Source organism: Scyliorhinus canicula, chromosome 1 (genome assembly GCF_902713615.1).
Source record: "Scyliorhinus canicula chromosome 1, sScyCan1.1, whole genome shotgun sequence".
NCBI lineage: Eukaryota > Metazoa > Chordata > Chondrichthyes > Carcharhiniformes > Scyliorhinidae > Scyliorhinus > Scyliorhinus canicula.
In genome coordinates, this window is record NC_052146.1 from 98,779,019 (window position 1) to 98,793,045 (window position 14,027).

The following is a 14,027-nucleotide window of genomic DNA, read 5'->3' on the forward strand; positions in this document are numbered from 1 at the left end:
AGTTTGGGCAAAAGATTACCGAATCACAGATTCATACAATTATGCACCGATGCAGGAACCAACTCTACCTGTACTATCTCACTGACAGAGCTAGCCTCTGAGCGCAATAACTTTTAAATTTTCCTTTCATAAATATTTATCAGTTTTTCTTTTTAAAACTATTACGGATTCTGCTTCCACCTCATCAAAGCTTTCTTTGACCCAAAATGTCATTGACTTTGGAAACTGAAGTTTGATTTTTCCCGGAAAAAAAATATCCTTTTGAAGTGGGTTCATTCAATGAAGCTAAAAATGTTTTAAACTGTTTCAGTCATTCTCAGGTCGGTCCTGTTGGCGGCTCGGTGTGAAGTTTTAGGAATCGGGAATTGGAAGCAGACAAGAAGAATTTTGTGGACATCTGGCCTCTGTGGAATGTTATTGAGGCGGCTGACCCGCCCTCTCTCCGGCTATTTAAGGAGGTTCTCCCCCCACCGACTTTCAGTGGAGTTTGCAGCAGTTCGGCTGAAGGAACCAAAGCTGTTCAAGTTATCTGGAGTGAAAGAAAATGGCTGAAGTTGGAATGACGGTCGCCCGCTGCTTGGCGCTGGTTCTTCTCTTTTTTTGCGTAGGTCCACTTTTGATACTGAGCAACCCCGCGGCGGGGGGAGCACCGGCTGATCGGCCGTGGGGGGCAGCAATGGGCACCGGCTGCGGCCATGGTGGGGGGAGGGGGCACCGGCTGATCGGCCGTGGGGGGCAGCAATGGGCACTGGCTGCGGCCATGGTGGGGAGAGGGGGCACCGGCTGATCGGCCGTGGGGGGATGGGCACAGGCTGTTCGACCATATGGGGGGAGGGAGTACCGGCTGTTCGACCATGGATATGGGGGGGGGGGGGAGGAGGTACCGGCTGATCGGCCATGGGGGGGGGGGGGGGGGAGGAGGTCCCGGCTGATCGGCCATGGGAGGCGGTCCCGGCTGATCGGCCATGGGAGGCGGTCCCGGCTGATCGGCCATGGGAGGCGGTCCCGGCTGATCGGCCATGGGAGGCGGTCCCGGCTGATCGGCCATGGGAGGAGGTACCGGCTGATCGGCCATGGGAGGAGGTCCCGGCTGATCGGCCATGGGAGGAGGTACCGGCTGATCGGCCATGGGGGGGGAGGGCGGGGGGAGGTACCGGCTGATCGGCCATGGGAGGAGGTACCGGCTGATCGGCCATGGGAGGAGGTACCGGCTGATCGGCCATGGGATGGGGGGGGGGGGGAGGGAGGAGGTCCCGGTTGATCGGCCATGGGAGGAGGTACCGGCTGATCGGCCATTAGAGGAGGTACCGGCTGATCGGCCATGGGAGGAGGTACCGGCTGATCGGCCATGGGGGGGGGGGGTGGAGGTACCGGCTGATCGGCCATGGGAGGAAGCACTTTATTAATTTGGACGTTATGTAAAGAGGGGGAGGTGATATTGGAGATTATTTCCCTGGCCGCACAGGTCCTTTTTATATCACTAAATGTGTTTGAAAGTGGATTTTACGATGCATTAAAATGGGATTAAATTGATTTTTTAAACCATTGTTCGTTATCACTGAGTTAGTTTGGGGGATAGTTTACATATTGTCAAAAAAAAAAGACCAATTCTGTGGATTGTGCAGTTTTTCTGTGTTAAAAAACCGAGGGTTTCCCTAATTGTAAGAGCAAATCTTTTGACATCGATACATTTTTCCAAATTAATGCGAATATATTTGTGTAGCTGGGAACGCACGGCATTATTCAGTGCACAGACGGGCAGGAATGTTCATGAGTCTAGTTCCGTTTAATATTCCCTCTCCTAGAATTGTGTTGCAAATTCCTGTCCATTTTAATCGATATTAAAACGCTCTGCGTTTCATCCCCCAGCTTGCACCATCCTATTTTTAACTGTGTTAGTGATTTTTGTTTTTATTCAGGCTGCAGTTGGCGCCGAGGAGTGTGTGTTTCCTTGCCGTTGTTCCCCTGGGACCCCACGCTGTCCTCCTGGGGTGAGCCTGTTAACTGATGCCTGCGGCTGCTGTAAGGTCTGCGCCAAGCAACTGGGTGATGTGTGTAACGTCAAAGAGCCCTGTGACCAACACAAGGGGCTGTACTGCAACCTGGCCACCCACACCAACAAGCAAGCTGGCATCTGCTTGGGTAAGCCACTCCTGAACTCAATAGCATGCCTAAAGGAGTAGTATGATTTCATAGAATCCCAACAATGCAGAAGGAGGCCATTTGGCCCATCGAGTCTGCACTGACCCATTGAAAGAGCACCCTACTTAGGCCCTTGCCTCCACCCTATCCCCGTAACCCAACCTAATCTTTTGGACACTCTGGGGCAATTTTAATCCACCTAACCTGCACATCTTTGGACTGTGGGAGGAAACCGAAGCACCCAGAGGAAACCCACACAGACACAGGGAGAATATGCAAACGCCACACAGTCACCCAAGGTTGGATTTGAACCCAGGTGCCTGGTGTTGTGAGGTAGCAGTGTTAACCACTGCTGAAGGTAAAATTGCAATAGGCTGATGACTGTGCTGAGAGCCGACTGGTGATGATTACCACACCTCGGGCAAGGGGCAAGGTTGAGAAGGAATGAGTAACCTCAGCCAGTGCAGGAATTGAACCCGTGCTGCTGGCCTTGCATCACTAACCAGCTGTCTAGCCAAGTGAGCTAAACCAACCGCATATAACAATGAAGGATCATTTAGACCTAAAATATTAACTCTGTTTCTCTCTTCAAAAATGCTGTCAGACCTGCTGATTTTATCCAGCATTTTCAGATTTCTAATATCTGCAGTATTTTGCATTTATTAGAATGATATATTGCCTCCTCTCCTCACATGAGGAAGAAGTGGTTTGTATTCATAGAGCACCTTTTAAGCTCTCAGTCCCTGAGTTACTTCCTCAGGCGTAGCTATTGTTTGTAATGTAGGAACAGCAGCCAATTTGCACATAGCAAGCTCCCACAGACAGCAATGCGTAAACAACTGTAGCTATGAGGATAGATTGAAGAGGTTGGGTGTGTTTCCCTAGGAGAAAAGAAGGCCGAGAGGAGGTATAGCTGAAAAGAGGGGCTGGTTTAGCACAGCTGGCTAAACAGCTGGCTTGTAATGCAGAACAATGCCAGCAGCGTGGGTTCAATTCCCTTACCAGCCTCCCCAAACAGGCGCCGGAATGTGGCAACTAGGGGTTTTCACAATAACTTCATTGAACCCTACTTGTGATAATAATTTATTATTATTATAGAATGTGCAAGTTTATGGGGTTACGGCAGGGGGAGTGAGACTGGGTAGAATGCTCTTTCAGTGAGCCAGTGCAGACCCAATGGGCCAAATTCTTCTGTGAATGTCCAGATAACCTAATTAATTGTACCAGAAAAATGCTGGAAATAATCAGCAGGTCTGGCAGAGAGAAATTCAGAGGGCAACATTTTTCATCCCTCCAGGGTGGCTCCTCCTGTGGCAGAAGCAGTGAACCAGCTAAAAATCCATTGACTTTGGTGGGATTGGAAGACCCTGGCAGGCAGGGCCAGAAAATCCTAGCTGGAGTTACCATTTCTGATTTGATGGAAAATCACAGACCCGAAACATTAATTTTATTTCTCCACAGATGCTGCCTGACCTGCTGAGTGTTTCCAGCATTTTCTGTTTTTACCTCTGGTTTCTAGCATTCACTGTATCTTGCTTTGGTAACCAGATTAATTGCTGATTGAAAAATCAATCTTGGCTAGGGCACTGGGGACAACCTACCTGCCCCTTCTTCAAGATGGTGCCGTGGGATCTTTCTTGCCCACTTGAGAGGGCTTCAATTTAACCTGTCACCTGAAAGACTGCTTCTTGAGAGCACAGCTCCTCCTCAGTGTTGCACTGAGCTGTTAGCTTGAGTTATGTCCATCCTGACTGGAGGGTGAGGGTGCTTTGGACTGAGCTGAGGCTGTTGGCAGCGTCATGATACCAAAAGAAAACACACCAACAAACACAGCTTTGGACAGATTCTGTTGCAAGAGGGTTAACATTTCAAATCTTTCAATCGTTCATCACCAAGGTGCAAAAGGCTTGGCAGATATTGAGTTGGGATTCTGATTAGCTAGACTTGAATCGAATAAAGACTGAAAATACCAAGTCGAGCAGCATCAAGGAGAGAAAGTTAATGTTTCAGTTTGATTTCTCTTTTTCCTCAGAAATGTTGTATTTTGAAGTTTATCTTTTTAATTGCTGGCTTTGCTGTCTCCTAGCCAGGGAAGGAGCTACCTGTGACCTGGGAGGAATGATCTACAGGAGCGGGGAGTCATTTCAGCCCAGCTGCAAATATCAGTGCACCTGCATGGATGGAGCAATCGGCTGTGTCCCTTTCTGCAGAGATGATGTGCGTCTGCCAAGCCCAGATTGCCCCACACCCAGACGAGTTAAAATCCCTGGAAAATGCTGTGAGGAGTGGGTTTGTGACCAGCCTCGAGATCACTCTGTCTTCAATGCTGCCATGGCCGGTAAGGGTTAATCCTTTGCTGGACTCTGAACAAAAGCACAAACTATCATTAATCAACTGAGCGCCTTTGCTTGACCACCATTGTCTTGGAAATGTAGTTCCTCTTAAACACCCTCACCAGAAATGGAAAAAGACTGGAACAGCATTGATCAGCAAACCATTCACTAAACTGTACTTTACTGATTTAGTATAGATAATCGGGCAACTAGCTAATAAACAGTGACTAAAGCATTGAAATAGATTAATTTGTAGATCTTGAATTGAGACATTTTCCTACTGGAAAAATCTTTAAGTCTATCTGTTAACATATTGATTGTTTAATACGATATCAGTCCAGCCTGTTTTCATTAATGCTTTTTTTTAAATTTCAGTTTACAGACAAGAAGCTATGTTTGGGCCTGATTCCAGTCAGGTCCGAGACAACTGTATTGTCCAAACCACAGACTGGAGTGCCTGCTCAAAGTCCTGTGGAATGGGACTTTCCACCAGGGTGACGAATGACAACAGGAAGTGTCGCCTAGAGAAGCAGAGCAGACTGTGCACAATCCGTCCCTGTGACACTCATCTCGAGAAACGTATCAAGGTATTCAACATCTCAAAAGCAAATAATTCCATTTTTTAACAGCCTATCTTAGCTTGTCTTAAAGGAGCAATATCCTCTGCTTTTGCCAGAGATTTCAATTATTTACAGATTCCATAGAAACTATTGATATATCTAAATAATAATGCAATTTCACAAGAAGGTTATCACCTTATCCTTAGGCAGCTTCCAAACCCAAGCCACTATCATCTAGAAGGACAAGGGCAGCAGATACCTGGGGACACCACCAACTGGAGGTTCTCCCCCACCAAGTCACTCACCATCCTGAGACTTCACTGTTGCTGGGTCAAAATCCTGTAATTCCCTTCCTAACAGCACTATTGGTTCAAGAAGGTGGGTCACCATCACCTTCTCAAGGGCAATGAGGGATGGTCAATAAATACTGGCCTAGCCAGTGGTGCCCACATCCTGCAAATGAATTTAAAACTTATTTTGATTTTTCCCTCATTCTCAAAGTTAATGCCTAATATAACGCTTAGTCATGCAGACCTAGAAGGTCCCAAGTCCATTCCTGTCCTGTGAATACAGAAACAGGAGTAGATTATTTAGGCCAGGCTTGCCCAAGGGCCAGATATGGCCCACAAGTGTTTTGATCCATCCAGCTACACTTTTGGATTGGACGCAGATGATTCCAATTGACATCAATTTGAAAAATGCTGTGAGCCTGTCAACCAATGACAGACTATCTCCTCACTGCACTGGTATCCAATAGGCTCACTGGTGAGTTCACCAGCAGCCAATACGTGGGGAACCAGCCTGTGACCGAACAAGCGGTACGCAGTGCAGTTGCCATATAGGTTTTGAATCTCCGTCTCTGCCAGCATGACTCACAACATTGTGCAGGGGTCAGAGCAGCAGCAGAGAGGAAAGGGAGTCAGGCCTTGGGTAGGGCCCTGATATAGCATGTTTGGAGGGGGGGGGGGGGGGGGGGCACTTCACAGGCTGGCAGACGGGCATTAGATTTGGAATATGCGACCATGCTACGTCAAGTGCATTGACTTCTTGTAGTAGGTAAAAACAAGGGAAGGTGTATCCCTCTTAATTGATGGTGTAGGGAAGGCAATAAATTAATCTTCACATCTGCATCTTGTCTACAGAGATGCAGATGTGTTGTCTGGCATAATAGTGAAATTAATTTAAATTCCTCTGAGTCTATTTCCCTTACCCACCCCCCCCCCCCCCCCAAAAAAAAAATTGTGCCTTGACCCTCCAAGTGAATAAAAATGTGAAATGTGGACCTTCAAGTCAAAAGGTTGGACCAACCTGATTTAGCCCCTCTAACCTGTTAACACACTGGGTGAAATCACCGGCGGATTGCCATTCCAACCTTTGGTTGTTGGCAGTGTTAATGCTACAATTTTTAGCTTGTGCAGAGTGCTTTAAAATCAAATACTGTCCCCTCCAGAATTCTAATCCCCTTGTAACTCAGTAGAATGCACCATCTGCTGTGGCAGCGAACCAGACATGATTCCCAGGCCATGCTGTGTTAATCATTCTCCTTCACTGTCGTTGGGTCAAATTCGTGGGCCTCCCTCCCTGACCGCTCTGGGTGTACCTACACAACATGGACTGCAGCGCTTCAAGAAGGCAGCTCACCACCACCTTCTTGAGAGCAATTCAGGATGGACAATGAATGCTGACCTAGCCAGTGAGACCCACATCACATGAATGAATTTTAAAAAAAAGATGTTGAACTCATTCCCCAACAGTACTTTCAACAAAGAAAGGGGAATGATGTATCTTTAATGAAATGGGTATAATAATTGTTACTTTCAAAGAAAGCTGATATAAGGGTTGAAGTTTCACCTGCAAATTATGTTAGACATGATATCCGGAACGTGCTCTGCAGATATTTCTAACTTTTCTCCTTCATTTTGCAGAAAGGCAAAAAGTGTGTCCGCACGTCAAGGCCGCCCAAGTCAATGAAATTTGAGTTTTCTGGTTGTACCAGCATGAGATCATATCGGCCCAAGTTCTGCGGAGTCTGCACCGATGGGAGGTGCTGCACCCCTTACACCACCATCACGCAGCATGTGGAATTCAAATGTCCAGAGGGTGATCACATCAAGAGGAAAATGATGTTCATCAAAACCTGTTCCTGTCACCATGATTGTCCCTCTGACAATGACATTTTTTTGTCCATGTATTACAGGAGAATGATTGGCGACTATGCTGCATAAAGCAGTGCTTTCTAATTATTGACTAACTGTAAGCATCTTTGTAGATTCAAGTGATATCTGCAGCGACTAGAATACTTTTGTCAGTTTTAAAGGAAAGGTAAATATATATCAGCTCTTATATCCATAATACATTGTTATGATTGTTGCCCTTGTGTCAATATTAAGTGTTTGAAAACAGTCTTGTTAAAAGAAAATTTCGGCATTTTTGGAATTCAGGAATATAAAATTGTAGTCTAATATTGAAGCTATACTTGAGAATTATCCGACAGCATCTGAATTTGAATTGTAAGACTAAAGGGAAATGTTCACGTACATTTCCTGACCTAAACTACTATAGTCATTGGATAAAGTATTTGTGCACTAATTCCGCACAGTGCATAGTTTCAATTGACACCAGTCCTAAAACTGCACGAACAGTTCATTGTGAAACCAGGGGGCTAGCTTTACAAAGCTATGGGCCAATTTCCTCATTACATGATGGAAAATCATGGTGTTCTCCATGATTGTCTAGTATATGCAGCCAACACACATGAGGCTTGCAATCCCATTTCCCCTTGCTAGCACACATTCATAAAATGGAAGATCATTGACATTAGTTTGTGATCGTTATGGATGGGTTTTGCTGTGTAGCGTGCTGCATTAATGAACCAGTTGGAGTTATTGCTGAGAGCTTTTAATTGAATCTGTTTCAGTTTTAACCCTTTTGAATTGTAACCCAGCTCTGACATCCGATCAATACTGTCTCTTGTGAATTCCAAAATGTCAGTGTGCAGGGAAAAAAAATATGACTAAGATTGTCAAAATTATGATTAGTGTAAATATAAGTGTACAGTTTTATACTATAATTTATGTTATCACACATTGTTTTTGTTGTAGCCCTCTTTTTATAGTAGCTGTTACTGTAAAGTTGGGAAAGTAAATATTTGCACTTTAGAATAATAAAATTCTATTTTTTATATGAATGACATGTCTTCAGTTTGGAGCACTCATTTTATGAATAGATAAGAAAGGTGGTCAGAGGTGTCAATATATATCAATGACACCACTTTGCCATATATTACACTTTCTACCAAACATTGAGTGTCAGCAAAAATTGTATGCATGGTGACATAAACAGGAACATTAATTAACTACTTTCTGAAAAATGGAGTGATTACCAACTGTTATAGTCTAATTAGCAGCTGTGACCAGAGTCCTCTAGGTATTGATTCTGGGATCCCAACTTTGTCATAACATCAATTAAAGACCTCCGCAGTAGTGCTGTAAATAGAAGGTTGTAAGATATTCAGCTAAAGGTCTGGGAGGAGCACCACAATTCACACGCGTTCAGCTCCTTAGCGAGCAGTTTTATGACTCAGACTCGATCCAAATCATCAAAGCAGCAGGATCACAATTGCACCAAACTGAGCAGTGTCACAAGTTTGTCCAAATCCTTAAACGAATAGCATCCTGATTGGAACTTAATATGGATCTTTTAAAGGGGCAGTATCACAATTGGAGATTTGAGCCTGATCTTCATTGGAGCAGTGTCATCGTTCTGAATCCATCCAAAGGCTTGAAGAAGAGACTTGACATTTGAGACTCATTCCCGATGCTTAAAAGAATGATCTTGCATTTACCTAATAGTTTTGATGACAGCAGGATGTTTCACAGCCAGTACATAGTCCCATGGTATACACAGAAATATGACAGTCAATCTACACATCAGCAGAAGGGAAAATGCTAGAATCTATTATAAAGGACGTAATAAATTGATACTTTGATAATAATTATCTAATTGGGCAGAATCAACATAGATTTATGAATGGGAAATCATATTTGGCTAAATGTTTTGAGGATGTTACTAACAACATACAAAAGGTGTCAGTGGACATAGTGGGCGGGATTATCTGATCCTGGGGCTAAGTGTTGATGCCGTCGTAAACGCCAGAGCGTTTTACACCGGCGTCAACAGGCCTTTAGGAGCAGCGATGCACCACACAGGGTGCCAGCATAGCACTGGAGAGCCTCGCGCTGCTCCAGCTGGCAGCAGAACAGGCACCGCGGAGTTCACGCATGCCCGCTATGGCCGCCGCAAGTTCGTACATGTACATGGATTGCCTTGTCCACTCTGGCCCAGATGCAACATGGTGGAGAGCTACAAGGGCCCGGCGCGGAGGAACTTGGGCCCCCACCAGGATAGCCCGCCCGTTGATCGGTAGGCCCTGATCATCGGCCAGGCCACCGTGGAGCCCCCCCCCCCCCCCCCCCCCCCGGGGTCGGATTTCCCCCTTCCCCCCCACCAGGCTGCTCCCCTTGCAACATGAACGGTGAGGTCCCGCCAGGTAGGACCACACGAGAGCAACGTCGGTGGGACTCGGCCGATCTCAGCGGCCACTCGGCCCATCGCGCGCAGAGAATCGGCAGGGTGGGGCCGTGGCCCCCGACCGGCATCACGTTGGGGTGGCGTTGCGTGAATCGCACCCCCCCCCATATACTGATATGGATTAAAGATTGATTGGCTAACAGGCAGAAAAAAAGTAGGAATAAGCAGATCATTATCACATTGGCAGGCTGTGACTAATGGGGTACTGCAAGGATCAACACTTGGGTCCAGCTATTCACAATATATATCAATGATTTGGATGTGGGGACCAAATGTAATATTTCCATGTTCGCAGATGACGCAAGGCTAGTTGGGACTGTGAGTTGTAAAGCAGTTTCAAAGGGATTTGGACAGTCTTAGTGAGTGAGCAAGAACATGGCAGAAGGAATCATGTGGGAAAAATGTGAAATGATCCACTTTGGTAGGCAGAACGGATGTGTAGGGTATTCCTTAAATGGTGTTAAATATACTTGGCATCAAGCGCCCTGTATATGTACTTTTGATGCCAAATCATGGATGAGAACCTCTTCCATTTTCTAGCTCCTTGCAAGCAAGGCAGGAGAATTGTGAAGATGGATCATTTTGTTACAAGAAAGAGACAACCAGAAACACAAACAAACAGATTACGTACTGGTCAGGATCTCACATCTGAATCTGCTGGAGAGAGCTGCTCAGCAGAATGCACGGCGGGATAGAGAGTGCTAGTGTCAGCTCTGTACAAAGGTCCAGGTCCTCTAGCAAACAGCCTACAAAGAAAAATCTTACCTTGGGAATAAAGCAGTATAATGGTGATTTCTTGAAGTATGGTTTTGTCAATTGTGCCAATACAAATAAGGATGCAAAGCCCATGTGTGTTATATGCAGGGAAGTACTGGCAAATGAGTGGACAAGTTTCAGATTTTGGAAGAGAAGTAGTGGATGAAAAATTATTTTTGAGGTTGAGACCCCAGAGTCAGTTATTAACTTACAGCTGACTCCAAAAGAAAAGACTATGCTGCTGTACCTGACCTATGATACCACTTTAAAAGTCCATGAGGCTATCCATATTCTGGAATAGCATCTCCCAGGTGTATCCAGTGCTGAGTAATACAAGCATTTTGTTGCTATTGCCCTTCATGACGACCTACATGTGAGAAGTTGGATTTTCCGTTCTCACAAAGAAAAAGAGAACACATTGGAACAGGCTATGTCTGCACCTGATATGTGTATTTCCCTCTCCTCCTGTGAACCTGATTGGAGTGAGATCGTGAGGACCAAGCGGGCTCCTCTGTCACATTTAAGGTACAGTAAGAAGTCTTACAACACCAGGTTAAAGTCCAACAGGTTTGTTTCAAACACGAGCTTTCGGAGCACGGCTCCTTCTTCAGGTGAATGATTCACCTGAAGAAGGAGCCGTGCTCCGAAAGCTCGTGTTTGAAACAAACCTGTTGGACTTTAACCTGGTGTTGTAAGACTTCTTACTGTGCTCACCCCAGTCCAACGCCGGCATCTCCACATCACATTTAAGGTAAGTGATGTTCAGCCGCCCGAAGAGAATTTTACAGGTCTCTGAAAACTCCCCTAACTACACTGTGGCCCAGAAAGCCAAGGAAGGCCATGGCACCAGCTTCTACATCAGCCTCATGTGGTCATATACAGTACTGCAGTGAAAATCGACCCAGAGAGAAAACGGTCAGGCCATCTTTGCGGAGCACTTTTGGGGACCATTTGGAGACCCATTTTACACCAACTGTTGGTCACGACCCCCACTTTGAAAATCACTGCCCTACAGTACCGAGCTTAAACATAAGACAAAGGAGCAGAAGTAGGCCATTTGACCCATCGAGTCTGCTCAGCCATTCAATGTGATATTGGCTGATCTGGTATAATCCTCAATTCCACTTTCCCGCCTTACTCCCATTGCCCTTGATTCCTTGACTGATTAAAAATCTGTCTATCTCAGCATTGAACAAACTTAATGAGCCAGCATCTGCAGTCCACTGCGGTAAAGAATCCACAGATTCATTACCCTCTGAGAGAAGAAATTCCTCCTCATCTCTGTCTTAAAAGGGCAACCCCATACTCTTAGATTATGCTTCTAGTCTTTGACTCTCCCACAAGGGGAAACATCCTCTCAGCATCTACCCTGTCAAACCCCCTGAGAATCCTGTATGTCTCAATAAGGTCACTTTTCATTCTTCTAAACTCCAATGAGTACAGGTCCAATCTACTCAACCTCTCCTCATAAGAAAAAGCCCTCCATACCCGGGGTCAATCTAGTGAATCTTCTCCGAGCTGCCTCCATTGCCAGTAGGTCTTTCCTTAGATAAGGAGACCAAAGCTGTCCACGGTATTCTGAGTGTGGTGTAACTAGTGCCTATTACTCATTCATGAAGATTTAATAACCCTGAATGCATGGGAAGATGGTGGAAGGTCCTTACACTTGCCTGACCTTTATGTAAGTATTTTGGAGACCAAAACATTTATACTTTTGACTGTTGGAAGAAAATTGGCTCTGGCTTGATGAGTCTAATGGCTTCTTTCTGAAGCATATCATTCTATGACATGTGTCCATGTCATATTCACAAGTGCATTGGACCCTCTTCCAACCAGGGAGGACTCAAGCAATATAAACATGGTCAAAGCAATATAAACATTTCAACGTTGAGTCAACAACTTTAGACTGTGAACTTTCTTCTCCAACTTATACCCCTTTTTAAAAATATCCCATACGTGTATTGCCTGAATGCAAACCATTACCCTGCTCCTCCCACACCACACCAGGTCTTTTGTTCTTAAAGTGGCAAATTTTGTTGCAATCTATCCCAGCTACAGTTTAATATCTAGCACATTTGTGCCTCTGTTTAGTTTTGATGAAGAGCCAAAGGGACTCAAAACAGTAACTTTGCTTTCTCTCCGAGACCTCCGGTTCTGGCATGTAGGTGGAGGTCACTTGTTTGGTGGCTCCTGCCAAAGTTGTCTTTTTTAGACTCTTAATACCCTGTTTTGGGGAAGATTCTTATGTGAGAAGTTGTGGGAAGGTCTGAGGCATTTCAAGAATGTCAAAAACTGGAAAAAAGAACCCAGGGAGACAGGGGGTGAGCAAAAGTCCACCGTCAAACGTCGCAAGGAGTTCAGCGGGAGAAAAGATGGCAGGAGAGAGCTCATCTGGTGGGGCCGCGCCCATCACGGTGGAAAAGATGGCTGAAGTGATGGCCGGAGAGCTTGAGCGGCTGTGCTCAAAACATTTTGAACAATATCAGACAGAGGTGATGTCCTCGCTAAAGGAGTGGGTGGGTGAGACCCTTGCCCCAATGAGACAGGAGTTGGTGAGGACTTTGATGGCAGTGCTGGAGCAGGCGGAGAAAATGAAGCGGGATGGAGGAGACATTGGCAAAGCACAGTGACCAGTTCACCTGGATGGGTGAGGAGCTGCGGAAGGTGGCAGAGTAACAGAGGGCTGAGAGCCAAAGTACAAGACCTGGAGAACTGGAGAAAAGGGGCTGGTTTAGCTCACCAGGCTAAATCGCTGGCTTTTAAAGCAGACCAAGCAGGCCAGCAGCACGGTTCGATTCCCGTACCAGCCTCCCCGGACAGGCGCTGGAATGTGGCGACTAGGGGCTTTTCACAGTAACTTCATTGAAGCCTACTCGTGACAATAAGCGATTTTCATTTCATTTCATTTCATTTCATTTTCAGGTCACAAAGACAAAGTCTGAGGACCGTAGGTGTGCCTGAGGTGGTGGAGGGCTGGAGGCCCACAGAATACTTCACTGAGATTCGGGCGAAGTTGATGAGGGAAGGGGAGGATTCTTCCCAGAATGAATTAGACAGGGCCCACCAATCTCTCCTGCCAAACCCGAGAACAAATGAACCACTGAGAGCTGTGATCATCTGCTTTCACAATTTTCAAGTGGAGGAGGAGCTGCAGAGGTGGGCGAAGCAGAAGCGGGAGGTGGAGTGGGACGGTAACGGCATGATGCATATACCAGGACCTGACAACGAAGCTGGCGAGGAGACGGGCAGCCTTCACTTGGGCTAAGGCAGCATTGTATAAATGCAACGTGAAGTTTGGTGTGGTCTACCCAGCGAAGTTAAGGGTCACGCATAACGACATGAACTACTACTTTGAGACAGCAGCGGAGACGTTTGTGAAGGCAGAAGGCCTGGGACTGAACTGAGTTTGGACTTTGACGGTTTTTGACTGGGTTTTTTCTTCATGTTGTTCTTTCCCATTATGGATGTTATGGTTAACTGTTTTGAGTAATAGATGTTTGGGCTGGGGTGGTTTGGGGAGGATGGTTGGGATTTATGGTCCTTTGGCTTTTGGGGTTTGTTTGGGCATATGGTTTTGTGAGTTTGGAGGGGGTGGGTGTGGGGGGCTCTGTAGTTGGTGTGTTTTTTCAATGTGAGGGACGGGGCT

At 46.0% G+C, this 14,027-nt stretch overlaps 1 protein-coding gene across 1 annotated transcript; it reads left to right on the forward strand.

Annotated features, from left to right (window-relative positions):
- The first annotated feature begins 362 nt into the window (after positions 1 to 362).
- LOC119965414 (CCN family member 2-like) lies at positions 363 to 8,222 on the forward strand. The gene is made up of 5 exons (XM_038796173.1): positions 363 to 604; positions 1,920 to 2,142; positions 4,229 to 4,480; positions 4,851 to 5,062; positions 6,961 to 8,222. Exons 1-5 carry the CDS (start codon positions 545 to 547, stop codon positions 7,258 to 7,260), a joined length of 1,047 nt encoding a protein of 348 aa, XP_038652101.1. The 5' UTR covers positions 363 to 544; the 3' UTR covers positions 7,261 to 8,222.
- The last annotated feature ends 5,805 nt before the right edge of the window (positions 8,223 to 14,027 follow it).

What these genes read in the sequence shown, in the direction of transcription:
- LOC119965414 (XM_038796173.1), top strand. Translation starts at nt 545, where the DNA reads ATGGCTGAAGTTGGAATGACGGTCGCCCGCTGCTTGGCGCTGGTTCTT. An exon ending in TGGTTCTTCTCTTTTTTTGC is followed by an intron (nt 605 to 1,919) that starts GTAGGTCCACTT and finishes GTTTTTATTCAG; the next exon opens with GCTGCAGTTGGCGCCGAGGA. An exon ending in GCAAGCTGGCATCTGCTTGG is followed by an intron (nt 2,143 to 4,228) that starts GTAAGCCACTCC and finishes GCTGTCTCCTAG; the next exon opens with CCAGGGAAGGAGCTACCTGT.